This window comes from Zalophus californianus, chromosome 4 (assembly GCF_009762305.2).
Source record: "Zalophus californianus isolate mZalCal1 chromosome 4, mZalCal1.pri.v2, whole genome shotgun sequence".
Classification (NCBI taxonomy): domain Eukaryota; kingdom Metazoa; phylum Chordata; class Mammalia; order Carnivora; family Otariidae; genus Zalophus; species Zalophus californianus.
In genome coordinates, this window is record NC_045598.1 from 84,371,970 (window position 1) to 84,397,231 (window position 25,262).

Here is a 25,262-nt window from a genome sequence, read left to right on the forward strand (position 1 = left end):
ACTAAAAAAAGAAATGGGAGTTTTAACCTAAACAATTCCCAAGGTTCATAATCATGGAGTCAAAGTTAAAAGTCCTTGGTAATCATTTAGGGCATTCAGTGAAGAGCCAGGAAGGATCATAGCTTTATAGAAGGGATAAACTGTCCCTTGAGTAAAAGCTACCCTAGATGCACTGAAGTAAAGCTAAAGAAAAAAACAAAAAGCCCAGAATGCTCCAAAGGGATGAAAGGAACCCCAAACTAACTTAAATAGCAGTCACTCTATAAAAAAGGAAGATAACAAAATCCATACAGTCAACAATGTAACCATTGAAAATGTTCCACATTCTATCAAAAATTACTAGAGATGACAGGAAGAAAATGTGAAAACACCAAGAAAAAAACAATCAATAAAACAGATCCAGAAATGACAGAAATGATAACAGAACAAGGACAGAGATGTTAGAACAATGATAATTATGAACAAGAATTTAATGGAAATCAAAAGTATGGGAAAAATGAAAGGTATAAAAAAGAATAAAACTGAAATTGCAGAGATGACATATTCATTATCTAAAATACAGATTTCTCACTGGACAGAAATAACAGCATATTAAACACTACAGAAATAAAGACTGGTAAACTTTAAAACAGAACATCAGAATATAAAATGAAGCATAAAAAAATAAACAGTCTCAATGGAAAAATATGTGATCAACTGTGTGTAACTAGAGTACTGAAAGGAAATAACAGAAAAAAAAGAGAGTGAAATAATGACTAAAATTTTCCAAGCTGTCAACCATTAACCCCTGATAACAAGTCCTCAATAAAAAGCCCTAATTGATGATATACATGTACCACACCAAGGCATATTATAAGTAAGTTGCTGGGGAAAAAAAAATCAACGAAAAAAAAGAAAATCTTAAAAGCACCCAGAGAAAAAGTCACTTTCTAAAGAGACTCTTTTAAGTGGAAAAGAAAAGGCCACAATTAGAAGAAAGTTAGGAGGGGCACCTGGGTGGCTCAGTCGTTAAGCATCTGCCCCGGCTCGGGTCGTGATCCTGGGGTCCTGGGATCGAGCCCTGCATCAGGCTCCCTGCTCCTTGGGAAGCCTGCTTCCCCCTCTCCCACTCCCCCTGCTTGTGTTCCCTCTCGCTGTGTCTCTCTCTGTCAAATAAATAAATAAATCTTTAAAAAAAAAAAAAGAAAATTAGGAAAAGAAAACCTTTCACAAATAAAAGCAAACATACACTAAAGGTAATAGAACAATTATTTATGAAGCTAGTATGAAGGTTAGAAGACAAAAGTAGTAAATTCAATTATTTCTTAAAAAAAATAGTTAAGGGGGTGTGGCACTCCTGGGTGGCACAGTCAGTTAAGCATCTGACTCCTGGTTTCAGCTCAGGTCATGACCTCAGGGTTGAGAGACTGAGCCCCATGGTGGGCTCTACACTCAGCACAGAGTCTGCTGGAGATTCTTTCCTCCTCTCTTTCCCTCTACTCCTCCACTGCTCACACGCATGTTCTCTAAGATAAATAAAATCTTTAAAATTTAGTTAAGGGGACTCATGAAATAAAAAGCTGTAAACCACGAAAACACAAAAACGGTGAAGAGAGGGGGAGTAAAAATAAAGTTCTTTTACAATGTCTTGGAAATTAAGTGACCATCAAGTTAATACAGACTGTTAAATACTTAGGATGTTATATATGAACTTCATGGTAACCATCAACCAAAAACTTATACTAGATACACAAGAGAGAAATCCAAGCCTAATATTAAGAAAGTCATCAATCACAAGAGAGCGACAGAAGAAAGGAACAGAGAAGAACTACAAAAACAAACAGAAAACAATAAAGGGGCATTAAGTAAATACCTATCAATAATTACTTTAAATATAAATGATCTAAATGGTCCAGTCAATACACAGGGTGACAGAATGGATAACAAAACAAGCCCCACCTATATGCTTCCTGCAAGAGACTCACTTCAGACCTAAAGACACAGGAAGACTAAAAGTGAAATGATGAAAAAGATATTCCATGCAAATGGAAGTGAAATAAAGCCTAGGTAGTAATACTTATATCAGACAACACAGACATTAAAGTGTAACAAGAGACGAAGAAAGGCATTACATGATAATAAAGGGATCAATCCAACAAGGGGATACAACAATTGTAAATATCTATGTACTCACCGTTGGAACACTTAATAAGCAAATATTAACAGATGTAAAGGGAGAAACTGACAGTAATACAATGATAGTAGGGGACTTTTTAACATCCCACTTACATTAATGGATACTTCATCCAGGCAAAAAATTAAAAAGGAAACAGTGTCTTTGCATAACATATTAGACCAGATAGACTTAACACATATATATAGAACGTTCCATCCCAAAACAACAGAATACACATTGCTTTAAAATCATGTGAAACATTCTCCAGGACAGATCACGTATTAGGTCACAAAACAATCTCAATAAATGTAAGAGTGAAATCATATCAACCATAGTTTCCAACCACAACTGTTATGAAACAAGAAATTTACAAGAAAAAAAAATGGAAAAAGCATAAACACATGGAGTCTAAACAACATGCTACTAAATATCCCCTGGGTCAATGAAGAAATCAAGGAGGAAATCAAAAGTGACATGAAGACAAAAGAAAATGAAAACACATTGGCCCAAAGTCTGTAGGATGCAACTAAAGCAATTCTCAAGGAAAATTTATAGTGATAAAGGCCTCCCTCAAAAAACAAGAAAAATCTCAAACTGTCTAATTTACATCTAAAGGAACTAGAAAAGAAAGCCCAAGGCAGTGAGGGGAAAAATAAAGATTAGAGCAGAAATAAATGAAACAGAGACTAAAAAACACTTGAAGAGATCAATGGAATCAGGTGGTTCTTTGAAAATAACAAAACGGACAAACTTTTAGCTAGACTCATGAAGAAAAAAAGGAAGGAAATAAAATTAGAAATGAAAGTAGTAAAAAAATGTCACCACAGTAACACAAAGGATTGTAAGAAACTAAAATGAAAAATTATATGCTAAAATTGGGGAACCGAGAAGAAATGGACAAATTCCTAAAAACATAACAATCTTCCAAAATTGAATTAAGAAGAAACAGAAAATCTGAACAGTTCAGACCAATTTCCAGTCAATAAATTAAATCAGTAATCAAAAAATTCCTGGGACCTGGGTGACTCAGTCGGTTAAGCATCTAACTCTTGATTTCAGCTCAGGTTATGATCTTAGGGTTGTGTGATTGAGCCCCATGTCGGGCTCTGCACTCAGCAGGGAGTCGCTTCAGATTCTCTCTCTGTCCCTTTCCCCGCTTGCACTCTCTAAAATAAATAAAATCTTCCCCCCCAAAAAAATTCCCAATAAATCAAAGTCCAGTACCAGATGGATTCACAGGTGAATTCTACCTAATATTTAAAGAAAAATTAATATCTATTTTCACTTCAATCTATTCCAAAAAAAGAACAGGAAAGAAAGCTTCAGGATACATTCTCCAAGACCAGCATTACCCTCATATCAAAATCAAAGACATTTCAAAAAAGGAAAACTACAGACCATATCCCTGAAGAACACAGATGTAAAAATCGTCAGCAAATGTAGCAAACGACATACAACAGTATAATAAAAGCATCATTCACACCCCACAATCAGGCTCTGAGCTCAGTGAGGGAGTCTGCTTGTGGATTCTCTCCCTCTTCCTGTGCCCCTCCCCACTGCTCGCACATACTATCTCTAAAATCAATCAATCAATCAATCAATCAATCTCGGGGGAGAAAAAAAATCATCATTCACCACAACCAGGTGGGATTTATTCTGGGGATGCAAGGATGTTCAGTATCTGCAAATCAATCAATATGTGAAACACCACATTAACAAAATAAATAAAAATCACATGATCTCAATAGATAAAGAAAAAGCATTTAACGAATTCAATATTCATTCATGATAAAAATTCTCAACAAAGTGCATTTAGAGAAAACATACCTCAACATAGTAAAAGCCATATATGACAAACCCTCAGCCAACATCATACTGAATGGTGAGAAACTGAAATCTTTTTCCCTAAAATCAGGAAGAGCACAAGGATGTCCACTCTAGCTACTTTTATTCAACATAGTACTGGAAGTCCTAGCCACAGCAATAAGACAAAATGCATACAAATTGGTAAGGAATAAGTTAAACGGTCACTATTTACAGATACCATACATAGAAAACCCTAAAGGCTCTACAAAAAAACTATTAGAATAAGTGAACTCAGTAAAATTGCAGGATACAGAATTAATATACAGTAATTGGTTGTGTTTCTATAATACTATAACACTAATAATAAAGTAGCAGAAAGGGAAATTAAGAAAACAATTCCATGCACCCCTATGTTTACAGCAGCATTATTTACAATAGCTAAGTTATGGAAGCAGCCCAGGTGTCCATCAACTGAGGAATGGATAAATGTATCCATATATACACATACATACACATACACACACCCACAAAATGGATTATTACCGAGCTATAAAGAATGAAATCTTGCCATTTGCAATGACATGGTTGAACTATAATGCTAAGCAAAATAGGTCAGAGAAAGACAAATACCATATGATTTCATGCATATGTGGAATTTAAGAAACAAACTAAAACAAGCAAAGGGGAAAAAAATATGAGAGAGAGAAAGACAAATAAGAAACAGACTCTTTATAGAGAACAAACTGATGGTTACCGAAAGGGTGGTGGGCGGGCTAAATAGCTGATGGGGATTAAGGAGTGCACTTGTGATGAGCACTAGGTGATGCATGGATTTATTGACTTACTATACTGTACACCTGAAACTAATATAACACTATGTTAACTAACTAGAATTAAAATTAAAACTTAAAAAAAAAAAAGGTGGGCAAATAATCTGAACAAGCACCTCTCCAAAGAAAATATACAGATAGCCAAGAGCATATAAAAAGATGCTCAACATCACTGATCATTAGGGCAATGCAAATCAAAGCTACAATGAGATACCTCCTCACACCCATTAGGATGGCTTACTATTTTTTTTATTTTTTAAAGATTTATTTATTTATTTGAAAGAGTGAGAGAAAACAAGTTGCGGGGGGGGCGGGCGGAGGGAGAAGCAGGCTCTCCGCTGAGCAGGGAGCCCAACGCAGGGCTCAATCCCAGGCCCCTGGGATCATGACCTGAGCCAAAGGCAGACGCTTAACCAAGTGAGCCACCCAGGAACCCCAGGATGGCTACTATTTAAAAAAATAAATAAGACAAGTGTTGGCAAGGATGTGGAAAAACTAGAACTCTTGTACATTATTAGTGGGAATGTAAAATGGTACAACCACTAGGGAAAACATTATGGCAGTTTCTCAAAAAATTAAAAATAAAATTGCTACCAGCAATTCTACTTCTGGGTATACACCCAAAAGAAATGAAAACAGGGCTTGAAGACATATATGTACACCCATGTTTATAGGAGCATTATTCTCAATAGCTAAACATGGAAGCAACTCAATTGTCCATCAACAGATAAACAGAGGGGCGCCTGGGTGGCTCAGTCGTTAAGCGGCTGCCTTCGGCTCAGGTCATGATCCCAGGGTCCTGGGATCGAGCCCCACATCGGGCTCCCTGCTCACTGGGAAGCCTGCTTCTCCCTCTTTCACTCCCCCTGCTTGTGTTCCCTCTCTTGCTGTGTCTCTGTCAAATAAATAAATAAAATCTTTAAAAAAAAAAAGATAAACAGATAAGCAAAATGTGTTATATACATACTATGGAAGATTATTCAGCACCTGGAATGAATCGTGACGTATGCTACAATAGGGATGAACCCTAACGACACATGCTAAGTGAAGGAAGCCAGGCACAAAAAGACAAATTCTATGTGATGATTCCACTTTATATGAGGTATTTAGAATAGTCAAAATCATAGAGACAGAAAGTAGAACTGTGGTTACCAGGAGCTGGGAGGCATGGGGGGAAATTGGGAAATGAATAGTTAATGGGTATGGAGTTTCAGTTTTACAAGATGAAAAGAGTTCTGGAGATGATTGGTGGTGATGGATGCACAACATTATGAATGTATTTAACATCACTGCCAGTGTATACACAATTTTTAATTCTAAATTTTAAAAAGGTTAAAGGGCGGGCACCTGGGTGGCTTATTTAAGCATCTGACTTTAGCTCAGGTCATGATCCTGGGGTCCTGGGACCGAACCCCGTTGTCGAGTTCCCTGCTCAGCAGGGACCCTGCTTCTCCCTCTCTGTCCCCCTGCTCATGCTTACTCTATCTCAAATAAATAAATAAATCCTTAAAAAGGGTAAGACAGTGAATTGTATGTTCTATGTATTTTACCACAGAATTTATTTTAAGTGAAATACACTACAAAAGTTGAATTTTACTGTGTGTAAATGATACCTCAATAATCTCACTTAAAATGTAACTGGAAAGTTCTAAAGCTCATCAATAAAATTTTAGGGGCACCTGGGTGGCTCTGTCAGTTAAACATCTGACTTTGGCTCAGGTCATGATCTCAGTGTCCTGAAATCAAAAATCCCACATTGGGCTCCACACTAAGCAGGGAGTCTGCTTCTCCTTCTCCATTTGCCCCTCCCCCCCCACTCATGTGCCCACATGCACGTGTGCACTCTCCCTCTCTCAAATAAATAAAATAAAATAAAAAATTTTAGATACACTGAATAAAACCCATGGATGAAAATTAAGCATCTTAAAAAACAAAAAACCCATTTATAATTGCACCAGAAAGAATAAAATACCTAAGAATAAACTTAACTGACAAAGTAAAAGACACACACTCTGAAAACTATAAAACACTGATGAAACATAAATGGAAAGATATATCATGTTCATGGACTAGAAGAATTAATTTTGTAAAAATGTCCATACTATCCAAAGCAATCTACAGATTCAATGCAATCCCTATCAAAATACCAATAGTATTCTTCACAGAACTACAACAAATAATACTAAACTTTCTACAGAGGGACACCTGGGTGGCTCAGTTGGTTAAGCATCTAACTTCGGCTCAGGTCATAATCCCCTGGTCCTGGGATGGAGCCCCGCATTGGGCTCCCTGCTCAGTGGAGAGCCTGCTTCTCCCTCTCCCTCTGCCCCTCCCCCTGGCTCGTGCTTGTGTGCACTCTCTCTCCATCTATCTCAAATAAAATCTTTAAAAAAATAAAATAACTGGTGGTTACCAGAGGGGAGAGGAGTGGGTGAGTAGGCAAAATGGGTGAAGGGAAGGATGATATGTAGACTTCCATTTATGGAATGATTAAGTCATAGAGATGAAAGGCACAGCAGAGGGAATATAGTCACTGCTCCTGTAACAGTGTCATCTAGTGACATATGACAAGCTATAGTTGTGGTGAGGATAGCATAATACAGTGTTGTCAATCTCTAGGCTGTACATCTGAAACTCATGTAACATTGCGTGTCAACTATATTTCAATTAAAAAAACCATGTAAACCTAGAATTCTATATGCAGAGAAAATGAAGTCAAAATAAAAGTGTTATAAGACAAAAGCAGTAAGTATTAATTGCCCACAGAAGACATCTTAAATATCTGCACTGTAAGATATCTTAGTTACCCAGAAGAAAGGAAAATGTTATCAGATGAAACTTCAGATCTACACAAAGAAATAGAGCATGTAAAATGGTAAATATATGAGTAAACCAAAAGAACCTTTTTCTTATTTGATTTCTTTAAAAGGCACTCCCTTATTTTTTTAAAGATTTTTATTTGTCAGAGAGAGAGAGAGCACAAGCAGGGGGAGTGGGAGGCAGAGGGAGAAGCAGGTTCCCCCTGAGTAGGGAGCCCGATGTGGGGCTCGATCCCAGGACCCCAGGATCATGACCTGAGCCGAAGGCAGATGCTTAACCGACTGAGCCACCCAGGCATCCCAAAAGACACTTGATTGTTTAAAGCAAAAAAAAAAAAAAAAAGTTTGTTAACAAATGTAGAAAATCTTAATAGTTAACAGAGGGACATGAAAAAATTATAATTGCAAGGTTCATATATTACATAGGAAGTAGCACACTATATGAAGATAGAATGAAAAGGTAAAGCCATATATTACAAACTCTACAGCAAACAAAAAGAAAATTAAGCAAAGCCCAATGTAGAGAGAAAATTGAATGCAAAATGAAATGAGCAATTAATTGGAAAGACAAGAAAAAGGTAGAAAAGAGACAAAGAACAGATGGTAGAGGTAGAAAACAAACATCAAGATGATAAACCTTATCAGTATATACATTAAATTTTAAATTGTCAAAGACAATGTCAGAATGGATACAAATGTAAGTCAATTATAACTAAAGAAATCCACTTTAAATATAAAGATGCAGTATGTAAAAGTATAGAAAATGATATGTCAGGTAAATACTGAGGAAGCCATAGTAAAATATTATTACCAAGGTAGATTCTTTCTGCTCTGAAAAATAAAAAAAGAAGCTCCTTAAAGGTCAAAAAAAGAAGCTCCCCCAAGCCCTTTAATGATTCTCTTCTGCCCTAACCCTCAGGCAATTCTGTGAAAGTAGAATCCAGAGGGATGATGGTGACACTAGAAGTAGTCAGACAGGCACCTAAAACTCTAAAGAAAAGGAATCACACCCTCTGACTAGGGGCAGTATAAGCTCAAAAGCATAGGGCAAATCCTCATTATTTTTTTCTTTCTGTCCTCCCAGTGCTTGGTACCAAATGCAGAACAAGGACATAAACTGCATGACACAGTAGGAAAACTCAGTTCAATGCTTTCTAGCCAGAAACCAGAAAGGATCCTGGAAATTCAGGACAAATCACAGAAAGGAACTCAAGAAAGAGATCCCATAAAGATGTGCATGAATTCCTGGGTTCACTTCCAGTCTGGACATGCAAGACATAACCTTAATTAACATACCAAAGAGAAGTGAACTATGGGGTAAACCACTGTCCAGATCACAGAACACCCACCAGATGATGCACACACAGATCCAAATAACATGGCAAAGTCTTTACAGACTAAACTGCCACAAAAACTGAGGCCTACACAAGGCAATTCAGAACCTGCAACTTGACCCTAAGAAAACTGCTTAAAAAAAAAAAAAAATCACACTCTCCTCAGGATTTAAGATCTAAAGCCTCATAGTGTTATCTGATCCACACACAATCCAAAATAATAAAAAACCAGGGGGCGCCTGGGTGGCCCAGTCAATAAGCATATGCCTTCAGCTCAGGTCATGATCCTGGGGTCCTGGGATCAAGCCCCGTGTCGGGCTCCCTGCCCAACAGGAAACCTGCTTCTCCCTCTCCCACTCCCCCTGCTTGTGTTCCCTCTCTCGCTGTGTCTCTCTCTGTCAAATAAATAAATAAAATCTTTAAAAAAAAAAAAACCCAGGAAAATCTAAGCAATTCACAATGTAAAAGACAAGCCAACAGATGTAGTCAATTCCAAGATCATAAAAATACTGAAATTATCAGAAAAATACTGGGGTGCTTGGGTGACTCAATCAGTTAAGCATCCAACTCTTAGTTTCATCTCAGGTCATGATCTCGGGGTTGTGGTATCAAACCCCCAGTCGGGTTCCACACTCAGCTAGGAGTCTACTTGTCCTTCCCCCGCTCCCCTGTCCCTCCCCCTGCTTGTGTGTGAGCACAAGTGCGTGCGCTCTCTAATACATAAAATCTTTTTTAAAAAAATACTTAAAACATCTATTATAGTCAGGTTCTAAGAAGTAGAGGTGAACACAACTGAAATAAATGTAAAAAAACCCAAGTCTTCGTAAAAATGATAATATAAAAAAGAAACAAATGAAAATTTAAGACTGGAGGGTCGTTTGGGTGGGTGGCTCAGTAGGTTAAGCATCTGCCTTTGGCTCAGGTCCTGATCCCAGGGTCCTGGGATTGAGTATGGCATCAGGCTCCTTGCTCGGTGGGGAGCCTGCTTCTCCCTCTGCCTGCCACTCCCCCTGCTTGTACGTGTGTCTCTCTCTGACAAATAAAATCTTTAAAAAAAAAAAAAAATTTAAGAACGGAAAAAATTCACTGGATGGGCTTTGTAACAGGATGGAGATTATAGAAAAAGAGTAAACTTGAAGATCAATAGAAATAATATCTGAAAAACAGAAAAAAATATTTAAGAAAGGAAGAAAAGACAGAGCTCAGGTCATGATCCCAGGGTCCTGGGATTGAGCCCCGCATCGGGCTCCCTGCTCCTCGGGAAACCTGCTTCTCCCTCTCCCACTCCCCCTGCTTGTGTTCCCTCTCTCGCTGTCTCTCTGTCAAATAAATAAAAACTTAAAAAAAAAAAAAAGAGCTTCTAAAGGTGTGAAGCTAAAACTGATAGAATTAACAGGAAAAAATGATAGAAACAGTTATAATAATAGTTGGATACCAACATTCCTCTCAGTAATTGATAATACAAGTAGAAAGTCAACAGGACACAGAGGACCTAAACAAAATCAACCAACTGGATTTAACATTTAATTCAGTGAACTTTATCCTAAGAATGCAAAGCTGATATAATATTTCAAAGTTAACATAATATACCTAACTGTTGAAAGAAAAACAATACATAACCATATCAATGCACAAAGAGCCATTAATAGTGAGTTCAATGAGTTTAGCAAGCTTTCAGGATAAAAGATCAACATACAAAAATCAGTTACATTTCTATACAGCATCAATAAATATTCCAAGAAAGTAACTAATAAAACAATTACATTCACAATACATTAAAAAAGAAAATACTTGAGGTAGTTGAGCATCTTTTCATGTGCTTATTTGACATCAGTGTATTTATTTTGATGAAATATCTGAATTTTATTCCCATATTTATTATTTATTTTTAAATTCATTTTTGTATAGATTTTATTTATTTATTTGAAGGAAAGAGAGTGTGCACAAGCAGGGGGAGCAGGAGAGGAAGAAGCAGGCTCCCTGCTGAGCAGCAAGCCCTACATGGGGCCTGATCCCAAGACCCGGAGATCATGACCTGAGCTGAAGGCAGATACTTAACCCACTGAGCCACCCAGGCACCCCTAAAATCTTTTAATATATTTATTGGCTACTCAGGTTTCTCTCCTATAAATTACCCATTTATATCTCTTGTTCACTTTTCTGTTGTGCTGCTTAGATTTTTCTTATTGAATTGTGTAAGTTCTTTAACATTCTGGATATTCATCATTGGTGGTTATATGTGATGTAAATATCTTCTCTCAATCTCTGGCTTATCATCTCACTTGGTTTGATATACAGGCATTTTTTCATTTAAATGTACCCCAAATTATCCATTTTTTAACAGATCATTTGTATTTTTTTGTATCTTATTTGAAATGATTGAAAGGTCATAAAGTTTTGCTGTTTAAATGTCAATCTTTAACCTACCTGGGAATTTTTTTTTTTTTTTAATGTAATCTCTACGCCTAACATAGGGCTCAAACTCACTACCCTGAGATCAAGAGTTGCACACGCTACTGACTGAGCCAGCCGGTGCCCCTGGAATTTATTTTTGTGTATATATGTCTATTTGTACTTCAATTTACCGAGAGTTGGTTTTATCACCTCTTCCACAATGCCAACTTGTCAAAGGTAACTTTGGCTCCACAATGCTAAATCAGTGGATACTTCTATTCTTCTAGACCTTAGAAGCAAAAACACTACTTTCTCATCTTTCCTATTACATTTACATGGATTAAAAAAAAAAACTTTATTTACTTATTTATTTGACACACAGAGAGAGAGAAAGAGAGAGAGAGGGAGAGGGGAAGCACAAGCAGGGGGAGCAGCAGAGGGAGAGGGAGAAGCAGACTCCCCGCCCAGCAGGGAGCCCAATGCAGGGCTCAATCCCAGGGCCCTGAGATCATGACATGAGCCGAAAGCAGATGCTTAACTGACTGAGCCACCCAGGCACCCCTCTTTTTCCCATTTTTAAATTAGGTTCTTTGTCTTACTGAGTTATGAATCCATTATATAATTGCCGAAGCACTGTATGAATACCTAGATTGAAAACAACCTGATCATCCATTAACACAGCAATAATTATAGTACATCCATATACAAAAAAATCATTAAATAACAAAAACATTCTGATACATGGAAATAGACCTATTCCATAATACTGTTGAAGTAAGGCACAGAACAGTAGGCATGTACTATTTATGCTTAAATACATAAACCCTTATGTATACAAATATACATACAGATGTACACACATATATACATCCCTGTATACACTTTAAATATTTTTGGAATATATCAAAAGAAAATCCTAACAGTGATCTTCTCTGAGAAGACAACTAGGGACCACAGGAGGGACATTGAGACAGTATATCCTCTTGTACATTTGGGAGCTTCCCATGTTCATATATTATTTTTTAAAATAGTTAACACAAAATAAGCAAAAATTAATTTAGAACCATCTGGTGAATGAAGTGGTTAATCAAACTGAGGAATGCTATCTCTAGATAAAATATGTCTCTGAATATACATTGTGGGCTAAACATTATCAAGATCATCTGATCTAAGATAGCTACTTTCTCATTACAGAAATCCCTCACATCATAATCTCCAGGATGAAATCTGATCACTCTAAAGTTTCAGCGAGGGGTGTCTTGGAGGCTCAATCGGTTAAGTGGCCAACTCTTTGATTTCAGCTCAGGTCATGATCTTGGGGTTGTGAGATCAAGCCCCCAGGTTGGGCTGGTGCTGACATGAAGCCTGCGTAAGATTATCTCTCTCTCTGTCTCTCCCTCCACCCCTCCCCCTCCCACTCACGGGCACAAAGTCTCTCTCTCTCAAAAAAATTAAACTGTTCCAGTGATTTTATCCTAAGAATTTTCTTTGACATCAAGTAACCTCTTTTTGATAATAGTTTAGTAAAAGATAATGTAATTTGCAATCATAATGGGGTTTTCACCACAAAACATAAGCACCACATCGGCAAGGACTTTGTCTTGCTCACTACTGTGTCTACTGCAATTAAATATTTATTGAATGAATGAATCCTTGGCTATTACTGTCTTCACAAATAAAGGAGAAATTATTTTGTCTATCTTGCTTTAAAATTATAAATTGTTCTACTTGATAACATGGCACAATCTTTCAAAATACTCCTTTGTATATCCTTCAGCATGATTTTGTTTCTTGCTTAATTTAGCTCAGGTAATTTTACATCCTCACAGTTAAACATCTACTTGAACGTACTAAATCTTAACAGTAACATTTGAAGACATCGGTTATATCACAGATTCAATATCATGAAATAAAATGATTTTATTTTTACTTCAACTAAAAAGAGCCTGTTTTATTTACTTATTTAAAAGATTTTATTTATTTATTTGACACAGAAACAGAGTGAGAGAGGGAACACAAGCAGGGGGAGTGGGAGAGGGAGAAGCAGACTCCCCGCAGAGCAGGGAGAACAATGCGGGGCTTGATCCCAGAACCCTGGGATCATGACCTGAGCCAAACGACTGAGCCACCCAGGCGCCCCTAAAATAGCCTGTTTTAATCACAACAGCTGCTAGCACAAGACTATCTAGATCAGTGGTCTCCAAAGTAGGCAGTGATTATGACCATACACTGAGGTAGGAGAAGAAAATCTTATATTTACACACATTTTCAATTTACTCTTTAATTTACATATTTGAATATTTTATTAATATTAATAGATAACATAATGAAGCACGTATCACATACCAGGCACTATTCTAAGCAAATGTATTAACTCACCTAACCCTCACAATAATCCAGTAAGGTAGATAAAATTACGCTTCATTTTCAAGTGGAGGCACTGAAGCATGAGAGTTAGAGGTTTCTTTTTTGTTTGTGTTTCAGCGGCTGGCCCAATTCACCTTGATAAAGGCAGCATTTAAATTCCAACATCAGTTTCCACCTTCTTAACAGCTAAACTATATTGTATATAATACACTAGTTGAATAGTATATGCATACAATTCACAAATAAATATTCATTAGAGATTCAAGCTCAACGTGTTGTATTTATGTTTTCTTTTGATTTTTTAATTTTCGGGCCTACATAATCAAAAGGATATGGAGATCAGTGATATAGGAAACCCTGAAAGTCTTCCTATGTTTAGGAACATCCTTGCTATAATGATTCCTCCAATTCTTGAAGAACTATAAAGGTAATCTTTTAAGTCATATTTAGACCTATAAATGAGGCAACTATCTGGAAAGTATGTGTAGTATTTCTTGTCCTCACTTTGGACATTATATATATTCCTGGAAAGATGTTTGAAATAAAAAAAAAAAAATTTGAAAAACAGTGTGGAGGTTCCTCAAAAAGTTAAAAAAAAACTACCTTATGATCCAGCAATTGTACTACTGGATATTTATTTACCCAACGAATACAAAAACACTAATTCAAAGGTATACATGCATCCCTATGTTTATAGCAGCATTATTTATAATAGTCAAGATAGGGAAACAGTCCAAGTATCCATGAGTTGACGAATGGAAAAAGATGTGGTATATATCACAATGGAATAGTATTCAGCCATAAAAAGAATGAAATCTTGCCATTTGCAACAACATGATGGAGCTAGAAAATATGCTAAGTGAAATATATGTCAGACAGAGAGAGACAAATACCATATGATTTCACTTATATGTGGAATTTAAGAAACAGAACAAGCAAAGAAAAAAATGAAAGTGTGTGTGTCAAAGTAAGAAACAGACTTTTAATTGTAGAGAACAATCTGAGAGTTACCAGAAGGAAGGGAGGTGGGGAGATGGGTTGAATAGTTGATGGGGATTAAGGAGTGCACTTGTGATGAGCACCAGGTGATGTATAGAACTGCTAAATTATTATATTTTATACCTAAAATTACTAATACTGCACATTAACTGGAATTAAAATAAAAACTTAAAAATAAAATGAAAAAGCAATTCAATCAAACTTCTCAAAAAAATTGATCCCAAGATGAAATCACATTTGAGTATATTGATATTGATATTAAGGAACACAGTATTCAAGAAAGAAGTGTGGGCAAGGATGTGGAGAAAAAGGACCCCTCACACACAGCTGGTGCGAATGCAAACTGAGGCAACCACTGTGTAAAAATATGGAGGTTGCTCAAAAAATTAAAAATAGAATACCATATGATTCAGTAATTTCACTACTGGGTATTTACCCAAAGAATAAGAAAACACTAATTTGAAAAGATATATATACCCCCCGTTTATAGCAGCATTATTTACAATAGCCAAATTCTGGAAGAAGCCCAAGTGTCCACTGATAAATGGACGGATCAAGAAAACGTGGTATATATATACAATGTAATATTGCCCAGCCATAAAAAAAAGAACGAAATCTTGCCATTTGCAACAACATGTGGATGAAGGTAAGGTAAAACAGTATGTGAAATAAGTCAAAGAAAAACAAATACCACATGATTTCACTCACATGTGTAATTTAAGAGACAAAACAAACAAAGGGAAAGAAAAAGAGAGAGACAAACCAAAAAACAAACTATAGAAGACCAAATGACGGTTACCAGAGGAGAGGTGGGTGAGGGAATGGGTGAAATCAGTGAAGGGTATTAAGTGTACACTTATCTTGATGAACACTGAATAATATATATAACTGTTGAATCACTACTTTGTATACCTGAAATATAATACTATGTTAATTATACTGGAATTTAAACTTTAAAATAAAATATGGAAAAATAAAGTTAACAGTACAAGAGTTAGGTAACATTGTAAAAAAAAAAAAATAGTACTCCTGTGAATATACATATCTAATGCTCTTTAACAAACAATTCAAGCCTGCTAAATGCACCTAAATACTCTTTACATAATGATAGTCTAAGCATAAAAACTCATTTCACTGAGAAATCAATAGCTTCAGATGATAGTTAAAAAGCCTTAAAAAGTTAAGAAGAAGCATAGGCCTAAGCAACACAGCCAGCTTATTTTTCAGGAAGCCCAAAACTAATTTGATAAAGGGTTATAATAGCAATTTCAAAGTCCTCAGTTCAAAATATTATTTTCAGGGACACCTGGCCCAGTGCCTGAGTCAGCTAAGAATCTGATTCTTGATTTCAGCTCAGGTCATGATCTCAGGGTCGTGGGACTGAGCCCCAAGTCAGGCTCCACGCTCAGGGGGCAGTCAAGATTCTCTCCCTCTCCCTCTGCCCCTCCCCTCCTCATGTGCATGTTCTCGCTCTAAAATAAATCTTAAAAAAAAATTCTTTTCAAAAACATTTACTTGTCTCTATGATTTACCAAAAAATCAATTTTCTTTTTTTTTTTTTAAGATTTTATTTATTTATTTGAGAGAAATAGAGAGATAGTGAGAGAAAGCACTGGGCGGGGGAGAGGGAGAAGCAGACTCCCCACTGAGCAGGGAGCCCAATGCGGGACTCAATCCCAAGACCCTGGAACCATGACCTGAACTGAAGGCAGACGCTTAACTAACTGAGCCACCCAGGCACCCCCAAAAAATCAATTTTCACCTAAAATTAGGAATGAAAATAGAATCAGTGGCTATTCTGGGCGGATGAAATTATTGTGAAAGTAAAATTATAATACATGTGAAAACAATATATACCCCTAAGACATTAGTAATAAGAATGATGATGAACTCAAGGGGGTAAAAAAAAGCCTTAGCAAATAAATCACATTGGATGAAATGCTAGGCCTATGCTATTTAAGATAATATCACCAAAACTACATTTTAGAATATGCTATAAGTCTGCCTTATCAGACCTTTAAATCTTGCCAATAGAATCCAAAAATGTCGCCAGAGCTAATACATCAGCAGTATGAAGTCAGTAATGCTAGTCAGGTTTGAGAGTTGTAAGAGAGAATGAATAAAAATGGAATAAAACGTTGAATGGGAATAAATAAAATTTAAGCAGACTGATGTCCAGCTTTTTATAAATTATACTGACTCAAGAAATACCATATAGTACAGAAAGAATTTCCTGTAAGCATAAACTAGATACTTGGTAATATATTTATCTATTACCTAATACTTAGCAACTGACTAAAGACTAAGATTTAAAACAAAAAAATATTTGTTGTTAATACGTTGCTACATTTTCCCCCAAAAAAGTATCAGTTAATTTGTCTACCTTTGGTCCTGAAATTGGGTGGATGGTATTTTTGGTAGATATAGGATGAGGAAAGGTATTCTGGAATGCAAATGCAGAGGAGACAGGATAACCAATCCCACAAGTTGGGTAAGTCAGTCTACCATCAACCTAAAAATGAAAACATAAAAAGGTTAAAGATGAGATATTAATTCTAAATAGTATTTACTGATCCATGAGGCACTAGCATCTGTTATAATACTTAAAAGCACTATCTTAGAGGCCAATTTTATCATGACACCACAAAACTCTGCTTTATTATAATAGCATGAGCCTAGGATAACTTTAAGCTTTCTAAAGAGTGGATGTGCAAGCTTAACAAAATAAGCCACTGGACTTGTCTTTGAACTGAGTTTAAACAATGACATCTTTGAACCATCTTGGTTCCCTATACATAGTATGTCTTCCATTCCTGAAAAGGGGGCTCGGGGAGGATGGAGTCATAGATCAATAAACCAATCAGATATAAAAATAATTTTCTGCCAGAATGAAAACAAGATATATATTTTTTTGTTTCATTTTTTTTTTAAGATTTTATTTATTTAGGGGCATCTGGGTGGCTCAGTCATTAAACGTCTGCCTTCAGCCCTGGTCATGATCCCAGGGTCCTGGGATCAAGCAACACGTCAGGCTCCCTGCTCGGTGGAAGGCCTGCTTTTCCCTCTCCCACTCCCCCTGCTTGTGTTCCCTCTCTTGCTGCATCTGTCAAATAAACAAATCTTAAAAAAAAAAAAAAGATTTTATTTATTTATTTGACAGAGAGAGAGACAGTGAGAGCAGGAACACAAGTAGGGGGAGGGGGAGAAGGAGAAGCAGGCTTCCCACTGAGCAGGAATCCTGACAGGGGGCTTGATACCAGGACCCTGGGATCATGACCCAAGCCAAAGGAAATGCTTAACGACTGAGCCCAGGCACCCCAAGATACGTGTTCTTAAATGAACTAATTCATACAATTTGCTTTGCCACTAATTTTCAATATGGTGGCACCACCACTAACAAATGTCATGAAAAGAGTTTATGAGAGAACAACTGAAACACAAACCTTAAGAAGCAATTGTATATATCACTGGCTGCATGACAAAAAACACCTTCTACACAGCTATTTATCCTAAGTCATGAAGGTTAAGCCTGTCATATTTTTTCAAGTTTATAATTCAGTACTGGGAATTTAGCCATGTGATTCTTTCCACACCTTTTTGCAATTTAGCAAAAATCTATTCCTTTTTTTAAACATCAAGTACAATCTGAATTAGGATAGATTTAAAATTCAATTAGCTATTTGCATTTTAAATCTTCTGCCAATGCTCTTCAATCAAAGACTACCAGAAACATACCTATAGGTGTACACTGTGGGTTTATTGTTCCTTGCAAACAATGCAGACTGCATACTGTGGGAAACCTGGTAAGAGGGGTGGGACAGTATGCAGGTGTTAAAAGGGACTTATTTACAGGACATATATGTGTTAGGTGGTTTAAGAGACAGTTTAATAAAGTGTGGCTTTGTTGTGGGTCAGATGCTATCTGGAAATGGGGATAATTGTATGACTGAGTATCTGAAATAAATCTTATCAGGTAAGTCGGGAGGAATGTATTAAGGCCAAAACTGTAATTGGTAAAGAAGGAGCAGTCAATCATGTTAGCCAGGATAGGAGGATGCTTGCCTGTTTTGTGGTTTGGCAATGTTCATTTTTTCAAAATTGTGTTCAGAAATGATTATGAGGTGGTCTTATTTTTTTCTTGATCTGTCACAGTCACAGGCCTTGCCTGATGTTGATATTCGGTGAAATTACGTATGTTCAACAGTAGAGCCCCAAAGCCTAGCTGTGAGTACCTAGCTCTCCTCGCAACACCAGGGCCTTGCTGATAGTACCAAGCCAGCTCCCATATGTAAGGAGCTGCTCTTCATTTTCTCCTAATTTCTTGCGAGGAGAAAGCAAAAGCCCTGGTCCTAGGAGCTAGAGAGCTTAGATATCATAACTAATTCCTTCTAGAATCTAGAGCTGACTGATAAAAGGACATTTCTCTTTTTTTCTTTCTCAAATAGAATTCAGTTTAGGCTCCTATCATAGTTCCAAACTTGAGCCCAAACTTTGTTCTCCCTTCTTAAGGCTCCCAGAATACTCCCTTCTTCAGCACATTTGGCATTACTTATTACTGAATGATTTCTATAACCAATTAAATTTTATTTCATATTTTTATTTCAAATTTTTATTTAAATTCTATTAGTTAACATATATACCCAATTAAATTTTAAGAAGCAGTGTGCCTTTGAAATACAGCCTCTTTGTTAGGAGCAAGTATATCCGTACGTCTCACTTCTAAGTGGGACTTAACCTTTACCTCACTCAAGACATATTAGGACCAGCACCTGAAGTCATGGAGACTTCCTCATAGTCTGGGAATATTTTGGTTTTAGGTAATTTACTCAGACCACTCACATCTTAATTTAAAACTTACCACATTAGAGTTAGGAGAAATCCCACTTCTGATTGTGTTGCTGCTAGAATGTACAGGTGGAGTGGTAGAAGGTCCCAATACATCTTGCTTTCTCACTAGCTGATTTTCATTTAGTTCTTTATTTAGCCATGTGATTACTTAAATAAAACAAAACAAGGTAAAGAATTTTGACTATTTTTATTTTTCTAATAACTTTAAACATTTAAAAATTATATTGGCATTTAAAAAATTTTAAGTCTTTAAAACTACCTTATATCACAGGAGAATATAGGTTCACCTAAATTTTTGTCATTAAAGATTCTTATTTTAACAACCGCCATAGAACTCCTTATGCTATTACTATCAGAAACATATATTTCTGGGGCACCTGGGTGGCTCAGTCGGTTAAGCGTCTGCCTTCGGCTCAGGTCATGATCCCGGGATCCTGGGATCGAGCCCCACATTGGGCCTCCTGCTCTGCGGGAAGCCTGCTTCTCCCTCTCCCACTCCCCCTGCTTGTGTTCCCTCTCTAGCAGTCTTTCTCTCTGTCAAATAAATAAATAAAATTTTTCAAAACAAAACAAAACATATATTTCTGCTAGTCAAGGATCTCTTTGAAGGCTTTCATTTCTAGAATGACATCTTACAGTTTATTTGAAGTTCACACTCTCATCTGATAACCAATACAAAAACTGAGAAAATGTTAAAGGCTTAATCTTATATTTTAGTTTCAAATAATTCATGTTATTACTATTAGATAAATACAGAAATTAAAATAAGTAGTGAAGAACTTTAATCAGCAAAGAATTTAAACTATTGTCAATATTTTCAACACTTAATTTTGGGTTACTGACACATGTAATATGGTTTTCTTTATAATGATAACTGTTTTACAGGGCAGCTGATATACAAGTTACTATAGCAAAGACACAAAGACCATATATTTAAAACCGAAATTATTTGGATGTAGCAATATCTTGATTTACCCAAACTTTTATGAATTCAAATAAAATTTTCAGATTAAGAACACAATTGCAAACCTCATTTACATAAAAAGGTAAAATACTTACACTTTTCATTATTTTTTAGAAGTTGTTTGCTTTCTTCAAGCTTTTGAACGGTAGCTTCTAACTGTTCTTGTAATTTGCACACCTGAAATGTCAATCCTCATAATAAGTATAATAAAGGCTAAATACTTAAATGTATTTCTATTAATTAATTACTATTAACTACTATTAAATAAATGAATTATAGCTCATCTATGTAACACTGTATATGTATACATGTATATACACATATACTGTACATTAATATGAATGCTCAAGGTATCTGAGTCATGATAACTAACTTTTCAAATTGAAATAGGTTAGCTTCTGTTGCAGCTAGTCATGTTCTTTTGGGGGGGGGAGAAAAGTGAAAGCTCTTCTCTAATATAATAAAGTAGAAATTTTTAGAAATACATCTGAGAAAATTTGTTATACTTTGCAAATAGTCACACATGCAAAAATATAAAATATTCACTACCTCTTGCTCTTTAATTCGGAGAGACTGTCCAACATCTTGTAATTCCTTTTGTTCCTTTTGTAATTTGTCTTCCTTCTCAGCCAAGAGTTTCTCTTGCTGAATAGTTACTGTATTCTTCAGTTTTAATTTACCCATTAAAGTTTTCAGATCCCCCTGTAACTTCTTGATAATTTCATTTGCCTGTAAAAGAGCTTTATTTGTATATCTCTCTTAACCTAATAAAATTTAATATTCTTTTATTTTTAAAAACAAACCTTAAGAAGTTCCGCTGATAATGATTGGATCGTAGCTTCAAGTTTTCCTAGTTGTACCTGATTTTTCTCACCATTCTCTTCTAAAGCAACCTGATACATATTTTTTAAAACATGAATAGTTAATAGGATGTTTGTGTTTAAGAAAAGCATCACTTGTAAATGTGATCACCAATTTAAAAAAAAAATGTTTAAATAGACCTTTTGTTCCTGGATTGTATCAAATGCTTCTTTTGTTCTTAAAACAAGCTGGTCCTTATCCTTGATTTCCTGTTCTAAAACAGCCACTTTTGTTTGTAGCTGATTAATATGCTTTTCTTTTTCGTGGCATTCGGCATCTAGTGTAGAATTCTCTCTTCGCAAAGAGAGGACTTCTTGCTTAGCCCGCTGGAGCTCCTAGAGGAATAAAAAAAATGATGCAGTATGAAAAAGAGAAGTTGGCTGCTCTGGTTATGTATAATTAAGATGTTTAAAATTTTAAAAAAAGGCTTCAATAATTTTAAAGTTCTAGTACTGATTTTTTTTTAAAGATATAGATATACACTCTAAAGGTGTATGTAACTCGTAAACTTGAAATATAATTGTAAAATACACTAATATCTAATTCAATGACAACAGGGAAAATAATCCCGATTTATGAATAAATTACTACAACTTTTAAAAACGAGTAACAAGGATTTTCTGGTATCTCGAAATTTACACTTCAAAAAAAATCACTTGGGTAGTAAATGCCCATTATAATAGAATTTCAAAAACATAAAATAATTAAAAAGGCCTATCTTTCTACCATGTAAGCAGTGGTTCTCAAGCTAGTATGCATACTGAAATCACCTAGGGAGCTTTAAAAAACCTACTGATGCCTGGTACCATCCCCAAGAGAATCTTATTTATAGTTAGTATGAGGTATGGCCTGGGCACTAGGAAGTTTAAGAGCTCTGCAATGGAGGGGCGCCTGGGTGGCTCAGTCCTTAAGCATCTGCCTTCGGCTCAGGTCATGGTCCCAGGGTCCTGGAATCAAGCCCTGCATCGGGCTCCCTGCTCCACGGGAAGCCTGCTTCTCCCTCTCCCACTCCCCCTGCTTGTGTTCCCTCTCTCACTGTGTCTCTGTCAAATAAATAAAGAAATAAAATGTTTAAAAACAAAACAAAACAAAACAAAAAGAGCTTTGCGGTGGATTCTAAGGGTAGCCAAGGGTGACAACCATGATCCACAATTAACATTTTGCTCTATCTATATATACCGATTTTTTAAAAACTGCTCATACTGTGCAGTTTTATAATCAACCTTCTTTATATATTATAAATATCTTTCCATTTCAACAAATATGTTAACACTTCTGGATTTCCTCTTGGTTCACTCTTTTAAAACAAAACCAAGCAAATATAATTGTTAATCAAAAACAGATTTTTAAAAATCTGGTACAGATTACTTCCCAGTCAGCTAATACTAACCAAATACTGCCAGTATACACAAGTCCAGGATATAGTATTCCTAGATAATTTTCATTTTTAACAAAACTTTACGAGATAATTTTATAGTATTATGCCATACTGGTTTTAGAAACAGACCCTGCTATCAGACAGACTTGAATACAAATCTAGGTTCTTTGGTATAATATTAGGAATTATTTAACCTCCCTAAATCTCCATTCCCTTATTTGTAAAACAGAAATAACAAACACTTCATAAATTACTTGGCTTAATCTTCATAAAAACCATAATGCAAATTGCTTAGCATAATGCCTGGCACACAGTAAATAAAAAATGGCAGCAATTATTTTTAGGGCACTAATGCCTAAAAGGTAAATTTAACATGATTAGGTAACAATACTCAGAGGTTTAAAAAAAAGTTCCCAGTGCAACAACATGGATGGAGCTACATAGTATAATGCTAAGTGAAATAAGTCAGTCAGAGAAAGACAAATACCATATGATTTCACTCATACATGGAATTTCAGAAACAAATGAGCAAAGGGAAAAAAAAGAGAGCCAAGAAACAGACTCTTAACTATTAAGAATAAACTGATGGTTACCAGAGGGGATGGGTGAAACAGGTGATGGGGATTAAGGAGTGCACCTGTCAAGAACAGCAGGTGTTGTATGGAAGTGTTAAAACACTATATTGGACGCCTGAAGCTAATATAACACTGTATGTTGACTATACTACAATTAAAAATTTTTTTTAAAGTTTCCAGGACTCATAATTTTAAAGTCTTAGGCAAATCTTGCAAGAAATATTTTGACTAGATTATATAAAACCGATATAACGGAGCACACTGTTTTTAAAGTGGCCAATTTCAGGGCTAAGATAAAAGAAGTCATATAGCATTATAATGACTATCCAATGTACTAGGAAGGCTACAGTATTTTACAAACTGGTATGAAAGGTAAAGGGAGCAGGGAGGATGCACTAAAAACACCTATTGAGGCAGAATACTGAGGATCTGAACATAAAAATCAGTCAAGCTTTAGAGTTTCCTAAGCACAAGAGACTGGTGAAATGGAGTGGGAAGTCTCATAAGCTTGAGTAACACTGGTGATCTTTGTATTTAAATATGACAGACTTAACAAAATCTATGTTTTCTGATTAATTCATGACAATAATGTATAATGTTAGGAAGGAGTCTATCATCAGGGCCAAAGAATCAACAATGTGTCACTATAGCAAGATTTTCAAAATGTCTCTGTTGCCTGAAAAAGGGAGTACGAAAGACAAGCAAATAAGAGGATTCCAATCCTTGCTCTTCCACTTACTGGCTATGTGACCTTGGGCAAGTTACTTAACCTCTCTGTGCCTTAGTTCATCATCTGCAAAATGGGGATAATAGTACCTTCTTTAAAATAATGGTTATAAGAATTAAATGGGTTAATATATGTAAAGCAGTTAAACAGCACCTGTCACATAGCATATGTTCAGTATGCCTTAGCTATTATCATTACTAATATCATTATTATTATTAGACACAACTTCATATAGTTGTCTGACATGTTAAGTAGGTTGAAAGAACCAGTCCTGTCAAGACTGAATATGCTGAGCTATGCAGACACTGTGTGGATATTAAAAGTACACTGAAAAATCTAAAGGCTGTGTCAATGAGTTCCTCCTCAAGACCCTAAGTAAAAATATCCAAGTTTACCTCAGTTCTATTTTGAATTATCCCTTTTCATCAGATTTTAGATTCTCAATTTTTTTTTTTGCAATGTCTGATTACCCTAATATCACCAAGACATCCTTGCAAAGCACAGAAACAAGTAATAAAGTCACCAAACTAAAATGTTATTTTAAATTGGGGGTGGGGGAAACAAACCCGAAGTTCAATACCTCTTCAACACTAGACAGTTTTGTTTTAAGTTCTCTGATGGTAGAGTCTCCTTTATATTTCCTTTCGGTTAGGTCTTTATTAGTGGCTTCCAACTCAGATAATCTGTTTTGTAGTTGCTGGATGTTTCGTTGATGGAGGATTTCTACATCTTTTTTCTGTTGTTCATGCTGCTGTTGGTACTGTACCTGTGCCTATTATATAATAAAAATATAGTCCCAAAATTCAAACAAAAAAAAACCCAAATACAAATACAGGAAGATTTGAAGAAAGTAAGTCTTATTCTTCTATAAGATTATAAAATTTCCCTGTTTTAAAGAGGATCTATTTTCAATTACGGATTTCATGAAGAAGAAAGGTCAACAAAGGCAAATTTACCATTATGATCTTGCCCTTAGTTTCTGCTTCTCTTAAACCCTCAAATATTTAGTATAGTCTTCAAGTTAAGGGAAGAATCATATATGATTAGGTTAAAAAACTACAAAATAGTGTGAACCTATTTGTGTTAAAAAAAAATGAGCAGGTACATAGGGAATTCCAGTATTCATTTTAAATACCATTATATTGTTTCAGTTTTTTACAACAGTGTATATTTTTTATAATAAAAAAACCCTAAAATTATAAAAT

The 25,262-nt window shown here is 35.7% G+C and overlaps 1 protein-coding gene across 4 annotated transcripts in view; it reads right to left on the minus strand.

The window, feature by feature from the left end:
* The window catches only part of SASS6 (SAS-6 centriolar assembly protein), a 50,910-nt gene that overhangs the window by 5,143 nt on the left and 20,505 nt on the right, over window positions 1-25,262 (minus strand). For all 4 annotated transcript variants that reach the window (XM_027604218.1, XM_027604234.2, XM_027604245.2 and 1 more), the window contains 7 exons: window positions 24,638-24,829; window positions 21,518-21,712; window positions 21,320-21,409; window positions 21,066-21,245; window positions 20,612-20,693; window positions 19,563-19,699; window positions 17,088-17,216 (listed from right to left, as the gene is read on the minus strand). In XM_027604218.1, the coding sequence (XP_027460019.1) occupies window positions 17,088-17,216; window positions 19,563-19,699; window positions 20,612-20,693; window positions 21,066-21,245; window positions 21,320-21,409; window positions 21,518-21,712; window positions 24,638-24,829 (1,005 nt within the window). The remainder of the gene's footprint in view (window positions 1-17,087; window positions 17,217-19,562; window positions 19,700-20,611; window positions 20,694-21,065; window positions 21,246-21,319; window positions 21,410-21,517; window positions 21,713-24,637; window positions 24,830-25,262) is intronic.